The 10,180-nt window shown below is 36.8% G+C and overlaps 1 protein-coding gene across 1 annotated transcript; it reads right to left on the bottom strand.

Annotated features, from left to right (window-relative positions):
* Window positions 1-9,452: 9,452 nt before the first annotated feature.
* On the bottom strand, window positions 9,453-10,068 carry LOC143555534 (uncharacterized). The gene is made up of 2 exons (XM_077045071.1): window positions 9,999-10,068; window positions 9,453-9,919 (listed from the first exon to the last, which is right to left on the bottom strand). Exons 1-2 carry the CDS (start codon window positions 10,066-10,068, stop codon window positions 9,453-9,455), a joined length of 537 nt encoding a protein of 178 aa, XP_076901186.1.
* Between the last annotated feature and the right edge of the window lie 112 nt (window positions 10,069-10,180).

Here is a 10,180-nt window from a genome sequence, read left to right as displayed (position 1 = left end):
CCAGTACCTTTATCTGACCCTCCCATGCCTTTTTACTGTTCCCTGTCAGCCTTTTTCTTTTTCCCTGCTGCCATATCTTTTGATATCTTTTACTTTTCTAAACTTGCTTTTGATATCTTTTGTTATCTTTGTTTTGTCTTGTTCTGTTTGTCTTGGAATCTTTTCCCCTTTTTCTGGATTCATGTCTCCTAGGGTTTCTCTATAAATAATAATGTTATTTTTAACACTAACACACACAAAACACTCCTGTTCTCTCTTGCTCCTTGCTCTCTCTGCCGCCTCCTCTCTGCCTCCGTCTTCCTCCCTGTTCTGTCCTGCTTTTCCGGTAACATATTATAAATAATAATTTACTTATTAATCATGCTAACTTATAATCAAGACTTAAAACAAATCATTAAAACAACAATCTTATTTATAGGTTAACTTGTGCTTGTTTAAAGTTGGTTCTTGCTTTATCTTACACCGCACCGTTTATCAAGTGAGTAATCTCGTACCTAATCCCTTTTTATTTTTAATGTTTTGGGATGTTCATGTGTTCGTACAAACTCGAGTCTTAAACTTGTTTATGAACTTTAGTCGCGCAGTATCCCATGTGTTGAGGACGTTTACTTGGCTGTTTATTTGTATGTGTGTATCATTAACCGCTTTGTTCGGCCTATTCCGAAGTTTTCATGGATCCATTAGATGAACACGGGAGACCTATCGTTTACGGTTTTCTTTGTTTACACTTGCACAGATGTTTTCTTGTTTTTGTGCTCATTTGGGAGCACGGATTGAACTATGAACTATGAGCTATGATCTATTTAGGCTTGATCACAATCTGATTGCACCCTTGTTAAACACCAGACATACACGTGTTGCGCGCAGATTTATTGTTATCTATGTATGATATTAAACTTGATTTCTCACCAACACGCAAGTGTTTGACGTTTATTTTAACACATGTTCAGGTTTGCAGTAGCTGTTTTGGAGCTTGTGGACACATAGGAAGTTTTCTTTATTTTGGACCTAGATTAAAATGTATCAAGACAAGTTATTTGTTGTTCTAATATTTTGCCTTATAATATATTGATTTATGTTATCTTGTGTTTACCTTGCGCGTGCGCGAATGAATGTATTTATTAAATATTGACACCCAATAGTGTCACGAGTAATGAAACAATATGTGGCGCCCCGATGTATAATCCGCCTTTGGTCGGGGTGTTACAGTCCACCCCGTGACCATTCCAGCAGCGATGAAGCTCTGTAAGTGATCATTTGGATTAATCAAACCATCATACTTTCCTACCGTTGGCGGGATCTTTGGATTCACAGGCAATCCTGCTTCTGCGATCTTCCTGATGAACTTGGACTTGTCTACCCAAGCTGTTGGTCTATAGGGTTTGGAGAAGTCAACGTTGGCGTCAGGTTGATACTCAATGACTTTCTGAGGTGTACCGTGAGTGATTTTCTTCTCTTGACTTTCCTCGTAATCTTGGTCATCTCTCATCGAGGAGGCCATGTGGCGCGAGCACTGGACCCGACTTTGGTTCCCCAGTTGGGTTCAAGCTCATCTACCACGTTGAGCCTGGGCAGAATTGGATTCCGTTACTTGATTCCTCCAAGGGCAAACTCATGCTCGTCTTCCTCCTCGTCTTGGTCATCTTCCTAGTTGTTGCTCTGGGTCCCGCCAAACAGAGTTCTGGGTTGAACTTCAGATGAAAATTTCTCTTGCATCCTTGCCATGAGTTTCTCCTGCTCCACTTCCCATCATGCCATGACGCTTGGTGGCAACGGGGTTTGTAGTTGCTGACACGGGCAGAAGCTGGTGCTAGCAGCTATCGTAAAATGGGGTGGAAGGTTGGACGCGCTAACGATTTCCTCCGCACTACTAACCGTGGTGTCTTGCACCGGATTCACCCTTTGCTGGATTACTGAAGTTTGTCCCGCTGTAGGGGTAGGCGTTTTACCACTTATTTCGACCGAGAAGATGAAGATTTTATGAAAGCTAGTTCTAGCAAAAATGTACGGATGACGCCAATGAATAAACACTAAACTAACTCTTGGCCTAATCACTTAGTCCTTAGACTAAATCTTAGGTAACGTTTGGTATGCAGGAATGATAAAGGGAAAGGAATGATTCATTACGTGAGAATGAAAAACATTGGTGTTTGGTTGCTCAATGGAACGGAATCTTCCATTACACATGGAATCTCATTCCATCAAAACCATTTCTTCCCACCTCCCTTCTTTTTTTCATTCCATTCCTCCTTCACCCTACTTTCGCAATAAAACCACCACTTAACAACCACCACAGCTACCATCAGCACCACCACCTCCTCCGCCGTTACTGCCACCTTACCACCAGCGTTACCACTGCCATCGCCGCTGCCAACAATGTAGCCGTAACCATTGTCACCGCGCTACCTGACCATCACCGCCGCCACCACTGTCGTTGCCTGACCACCACCTCCGTACCATTGCCATCAATACCAATGCTACCACCGCTTAACCACCGCCACACCTGCTGCCTGACCGTCGCCACCACCACCATTTTCGTTGCCAGAGATACCACCGTCGCTATTGTAGTTTTTTTCTTTTTTCTTTCTTTTTTTTTTTGTAAAAAGTATTTTGAGATAGTAGTGTTTTCATTATTTCTATTTCATTTCTACAAATTTTTTTTGGATACTAAACAACATAGAGTAATAATTCATTTTATTTCCATAGGTTAACCAAACAAGACAAAGGAATGGTAATGATCCATTTCATTCCTTTGTCAATTCTCGTTCCATTCCCCCTTCATTCCATTACCTCAAACCAAACATACCCTTAGTCTTTCCCACGGGGGTTGAGTATAATCCGACAAATCTGATCAGTTTTACCTACAAAAAACAGAACACCGTGAGATTGGTACGAGAAGGACAAGGGGGTATTCTCGTAACCACCCTCCAACGTGAGAACCAGTACAGGAGACAGTAAATAATGAATACATGGTTATCGTGGAGCACTAGTGAATGTTCTCGCCTAGAAGTTCTGATTCTTTTACTGTTGGAGGTTTAGTGGTATTTATAGCCGGATGGGAGGAGAAAATGTGTGGGTCACCTGCCGTGCCAGGAATTCCACCAATCAGATACCTTGCACATGCCCCAGGGAAGTTGATAGATAAAGTGGTCGATTGATTGTGACAATTGTACTATGTAATACTATTGCCAGCGTGTTGTCAATCCTTTATTGGGTGAGTGTCATTTCAACAAGATACTTCCTTTTTGCACCATATCTAGGAAGATCTTTGGCGTCACTCTTCCCAAAGTATCAGGGAATGTTTGGCGCTTGGTAGAATGGTTTTCGGCGCTTTTGTACTTTGCACCCAGCGCTCGCCATCTATTTTCATTGTTCAACACTTTGACAACATGAAAAACCAAAAGCTCTGCCCTCCCTCTCTATCTATCAAAGGAAGAAGGGCAGAGTCCTTTGGTGTCCCCCCCACCCCCCAGTCAAGAATTGGGGCATCGCAATCACTATTTTATCTCATTCCTTTCTTTGTTCATGGTTTGATATTCTGGTGTCATAGGCGTAGAGGAACCACACCAACCCATCCCGAACTTGGTGGTTAAACTCTACGGCGTAAGTCAGAGAGATGAGATCTCATTGCTAGTGTTCTTAGATAGTAGGGACTTGCTTGTGCCAATAGCAAAAAAACCAGATCGTTGCCCGAACTACCCCTCTCAATGCCTGTTTTTCTTTTGTTGCTAATTAGAAATGGTAATTGTTATATAGCACCTAATCTTCTTCGGTGTACATATGTACTATACATGAATAGATTAAAAAAAAAACTTAAAACATTGATTTTCATATATATAGATTCCTTGTAGCGCTTCAACAGTCCGTCGTGTCACTCTCATAGAGTTGATTTCTTTCATACACTACAAGGAAATGGAGAATATAATATCGGGTTCCCTGAACATTAATAATTTATTACATTGACTTAGGAAGTAGATCAAACATCAAACACTAATTGATAAATCTGACTTTTTGTTTAAAAAAGAAAATATCAATAGTTATAACCAAATTCACTAGAGATGAGATCGGTAGTGATCCACCGACCCTACCAAGATTATAAAGAAGTTGTAGATATACATATACCTTAATCAGATAAAGTATTCGTAGTTCCTACCAAAATTAGTTGGTCTATCGATCATGTGTGGTCGATTAAAGACTCGACCGTGCATTGATTGTGCACATTTTGTCTAATCTTGTTAATATATGTTGTTGTTGGTTCTTAAGAATTGTTATCAAAAAATAATAAGTGCATTTTAAATTTGCATGAGCATACATGTAATAATAATATTTACACAAGCACTTAGGTCACTACTGGGTCTTATCTCGAAGCTCATATGACAGAAGAGAAAGATCATGCTATATCTAATCCAACAAGCATAAAGAATCATAGGTGTGACGACAACTGTTTATCAGGCCTGGTTAAGATGTAGTTATTCTAGATTTTCTACTAATACTTGTGATCAAGATAGATTTTCGTTTTTAATTCAACAAGGGTGGAATTAACAAGGGTTGGTTGTAATGAAGCTTGGGAGTAAACTAGGAAGTTGCAATCTAAAAGTAATGTAAGAGAGACAGGTGTAGGCATAGGCAGTGGCTTAGGGGTGAGCAGAAAACCGAATTAACTTAACCGAAACTGAATTAACAAAAAAAAAAAAACGAGCCGAAGCATTCAGAGGCGGATCTATGACTATGGGTGCGGGTTCACGGGAACCCACAAAATTTGTAATTAACTTAAATATTATTTGAATTAGTTTTAATTTTAGAGTCTCATTTTATCTACTTCATTTCAATTTTACTTTTAATTTCTACTGGCTGCTCTGTTTGTACAATAAACAAACCTGAAACATAAAGTTACATCACTTACTTTATGACTTGCTTGACATTTGTTTGTGATTGGTTCATTATTACATAACTAAAATGTGAATTTGCAACTTCCATTCGTAGAGAATGTGGCTTTCTTTTCTCCGGAATATATACTCTAATTTACTGCATATTCTAATTTACCACGTAATCTAATTTCTACATACTAGCTGGGTACTTTATGTTGTTTGTGCAATAGTTATTATTATTATTTTATTTTATTTTTTTGAGAAAGAGTCTTAGCTATAATGGTGATTATGTTTCTGGATTATTATATTGTAGTTTAAATATGGTTTATGTGCCACCATGTTTTGGGTGGTTGGTTAATTACCAATTATCATTTATTAGTAGCCTGCAAATGATTTATGGAAGTACTGATGTAATTCAATTGATATCATATTTTTATTATGTATTACGCTCCGACTTGACCTGGCCGGCTCGAAAATTCTAATTGTTGGTTGTGAGAAATTTGACAACAGAAAAAATATGAACCCATTGAAAAAAATTCCTGGATCCGCCACTGAAAGCATTAACTGACGGTTAATTTTTTGTATATTTGAAAAACCGAATTTTCGGTTTCGGTTCAATTTCCATTTTTATAAAACCGAAAAAACCTGAACCGAACCGATTGATGGTGATAAAGATTATAAAGATGATGAAGACTGAGACTAAACTTTGAAGATAAACAAGATGATGAATGAAGATTAGGACTAAACTTTTAGTGTTTTTTTATTAAGAACTTTGTTGAATTTTAAACTCTACTACTATAGCAGCTTTGTATTCGTATAATTCCACGTAACATGTTTCTATTTTTGATTTGTTTATTAAATATATTTGTGGTACTTAGGGATGACAATGAGTCGGGTTTGGGTTGGGTTTACGTATTCCCAAACCGATATCTGGTTATAAAAGTCCATCACAAACCCGTCCCAAACCCGTTGGGTTTTAATCGGGTAATTACCCGTCGGGTTTCGGGTTTCATATCGGGTTTTGACAAAATACTCGTCGGGTATACCCGGCTCAAAACCCGTCAGGTTTTTACCGGGGTTTCGACAAAATATAACTAATCGATTACAAAGATGGTTACCGTAAAGGTAAAATATCTCAAATAATTGACATAAACAAGTTTCGACAAATAATATATTTGGAATACAATATATGTATAATATAATAAGCTATATCAGGTACATCGGGTATATAATCGGGTAAAGGAGTCTATTTTATCGGGTAATCGGGTATATTAGAAATCCCAAACCCGTGAAAAATTTCAAAACTATTCCCAAACCCTAACGGGTCGGGTATTACCCGTCCCATTTATGTCGAGTTTCGGGTTTTCCCATCGGGTTCGGGTTTCATTGCCATCCCTAGTGGTACTCAAATACATTCTTACAAGCTCAAAGTCATCATCTTCATTTTTAAAATTTTTTGCAATGTCTACACATAATTAGAAAAAAAACGACTATAACCGAACCGAACCAAAAAAAAATAGAAAAACCGTAACCGAACAGTTTGTATATTAAAAAAACCGAGGACTTCGGTTTTGGTTTCGGTTTTACCTAAAAACCAAACCGAACCGTGCTCAGCCCTAGCGGTGGCCGAATGTGGATGTAACGATGGTGGTTGAGGAAGGACATGTTGGTTTTGAAGCAACGACAAATGATCATTGAAGGTGCCGGTCTAGCATTTATAGCGAATATGATAGATGGGATTTTCATTTAATATAGTGTTTAGAGCATTCTCATCCCTTCCCTTATCTTCAAAGTTACATTAGAAAACATCATTTTCTCTCTCATTTTCAATTAAATAATATTTTTTCATACTTTTATCATTACATTTTCTCTCTCATTCACTCACAACCACTTTCAACAAATATCAAAAAATTGTGAAGGGTGAACAGTAACTTTTCAAATTTACAGAAAATGAGGAAGGATGGATGTAACGATGGTGGTTGAGAAAAGATATGCTGGTTTTGAAGCAACGACAAATGATCATTGATGGTGCCTGTCTAGCATTTATAGTGAATACGATAGGTGGGATTACGATAGGTGGGATTTTCATTTAATATAGTGTTTGGAGCATTCTCATCCCTTCCCTTCTTCAAATCCAAAGTTACATTAAAAAACATCATTTTCTCTCTCATTTTTAGTTAAATAATATTTTTTTTATACTTTTATCATTGCATTTTCTTTCTCATTCACTCACAACCACTTTTAACAAATATTAAAAACTTACAACGGATGAACATGAACTTTTTTAATTTACAGAAAAATCACTGCATTTATTTCTCTTTTACTCACAACACCTTAAACTGCTCTCTACGTTATAAAAACATCACTTATTAAATATGATGAATAGGATTGAATACTCTTATGTTTAGCTTTTCTAAGGGTTTGTATATCATATCCTAGTCCTAATCCTAATACTAATAAATAAAAATCTATTTATACCACTTGACAAGTTTGTTCTTCAATCATTAAAACCAAATTTACATCAACTCAATTTCTTCAAAGTCTCATTTCTTGCCACATTTATTTCCTTTCACACTTAAGAAAAAGAAACCATTCTTTTCGCCTTTAAAAAAATTATAACTAATTTAATAAAATTTAAATGGAGTGAGAGGTCCAGGGTTCGATTCCTGACATTAGCGGTATAATGTAAATAGTAGGAGGAAAGCTTGAATGTTCAAAAAAAAAAAAAAAGAAAAAAGAAAAAAAGAATACTAATGTTTTTAACGGTTTAAATTTAAATTTGTCACTATACTTTGTCACTCCTATAATTAATATCGGAAACCGCGCTTATATTTCAAGAATAAATCTTATACCTTCATATAAAAGAATTTCAGTATAATTTAAAAGAATGCAGTTTCCGTTTGTTGTTTATTTTTTAATGATGATTAATAAAAATCAAGACCAATCACTTTCAAGACCGGGGTTGTTTATGTGACGACCAATTTTTAATTATGGACAATTGTATGTTTGTGTGGCCCAAGTTAAAACTAGTGACGGGTCTAACTACTAATTTTTTTTGAAGATAGTAAGCCTTCAGATAATATTACAAATGTTGTATATAAAGAAATTTTAAAAGATTTATGATGCCTTCAACATCAACATTTAATTTTTTTCTTTTTTATTTTTTATAATTTGTAAGTTATTCGACTTTATAATACATATTTATATTCATTCATCATATTCAAACTATTATTTAAATTTTCGAAGTTATCTTATTTTGTTTTGGTTGGTTTAAATTTTGATTGTATCTATGATTTATAGAATCTTACGATACTAATAAAATAAAATATTAAAGCTTAGGTATCAAGTCCATATTTCACCTAATTCCTAATCTCTCATCTCATTCATTCTAACTATTCATGGGTCATGGATCAAAACCATTTTGTCAAATGGGTTATAACATAGTGTGGATTATATTCATTATTGAATCAAATGCCATTTTCATACATAGGTTTGACCAACTACACAACTTTAGTACCTTTTTTTTAATTCTTGCAAATCAACACCTTGTGTTTCCAAAATCATGCTATTTTAGTACTTTTCGTTTACCATGTTTGTTTTTTCCATTAAGTCTACATTAAATTAATTCACAAGTATTTTAAGAATCACAACTGAAATAACAAACCTTATTTATCTTTATCATTTGACAAAACCCGTGTAATACACGGGTTCAAAAGCTAGTATATAATATTACATATTGGTTTTGTTTTAGTCGGCTTACATTGTGGGGTGGTCATTTATGCTATGAAACCTTTCCAACATTGTAAATTTATTCCACGTCTTGAAAGTTCTATTCATTTATTTTGAATATAGAAGTTAGTTTTTGGTTTTTACTATTTATTTGATGTTCAAGTTAATAAATTGTTTATTAAGTAGACTAAATATTGTAAATGTTCATCTTAATTTGTGAAGTAAAGGTTGGCCTACGGTGGGCTTTTGTCCACTGGCGGCGTGTTAAGGTGAGGGGCTTCGAAGTCCCTTCACAGTGTCACGTCAGTGCCACGTGGGCACTGAGGCATCGAAGCCCCAGGGCATAATGTCCCTCTATGGTGAGTGGACTTCGAAGCCCAACCTTTTTTCTTTTTTTTTTTTATAAAACAAAAAAACCCGATACAAATAAAAATAAAAAACATTCAAATAAAAATACCAATAAAAATAAAAACCCTACAAATAAAAAAAAACCTAAAAATAAAAATATAACTAATGCTCGTCGTCCTCGTCCTCGTTTGCATATTTGACCAATATCTTTGCTCTTCTTTTTTCCATCACCGCCCGCGACACAGAATCTAGATGCGATAGATCTTTTGTGATGAGCTCGAGTTCCTTTTGTTTCGTTCGCTCTTGGTGCATCGCTTTCCACAAGCATCGCCTTTCTTTCTTCGTGCACCTTCATGAGGCCCTCCTGTTTTTGTTTTTTGATGTTGGCAATCTCGGCTGGCCTCCGCTCCAAGTTTTCAAGATGCAAGCTCGTGTCGGAACTCTTAGAGGATGTGGTTCTAGACGAAGATCCTCCACCTCTAGCCGCCGCCTTGGCTTTATCTCTTCCTACCGGCCGTGGCAACTCATCCGGTTCGTCAAAAAATTTAATTCCGGGTCCAACTCGTTTAGATTAATTTGACAACGACCATCAGACATGGGCTGTGACGACGATTGATCGGCCGAAGTAGACGTTGTCTTCGACCGTTTGGACGGTCGCGATGGTGTTAATGTTGGGACCATATACCACTTTGGCGAGCTTATGCATTGTCTCCAAACATCCAACATGCTAAAATCTTTATTATAAAGGGCTTTGTATTGTTTTAAACACGCCTCCAACACATCGGCATCGCCCATGCCGCTTTTTCTGTTGTTCACAACGCGGGTGTGAACAGCTGTGAAGTCGGTTATTTGTGTGCGTAATGACTTCCATTTGTTGTAAACAGAGTTATACCCGCGATACTCTCCTCGACCCATTAAAGCAAAGAACTTGGTGCGTATTTGTACCCAAAACTCTGGCGAATGTTTGCCGTCACCTTCGATACATATAAAAGCTTAATATTAGTAAACAAAAAAATATAACATGGAAAACATATAAATATTTTTATAATATACCTTGAATCGAGTCTTCGAAAGAGTCGATCCACGCTAAGGCTAACGCCATTACCTCGTCCGCTTCCCACATTTGTCGTTCGCCCTTTTCGGTTGTTCGAACGTCACCCGGGTTCTTTTTTTTATGACTTCTTTTCGGACGCCGGACTTCTGAACCCAGCTCACGTACCGCTTTAATTGGCGAA

This window comes from Bidens hawaiensis, unplaced genomic scaffold (genome assembly GCF_021521415.1).
Source record: "Bidens hawaiensis isolate Kalapana, Puna unplaced genomic scaffold, B.hawaiensis_p1.1 tig00018140_1, whole genome shotgun sequence".
Classification (NCBI taxonomy): domain Eukaryota; kingdom Viridiplantae; phylum Streptophyta; class Magnoliopsida; order Asterales; family Asteraceae; genus Bidens; species Bidens hawaiensis.
This window is presented reverse-complemented; position numbering and strand designations above follow the sequence as displayed.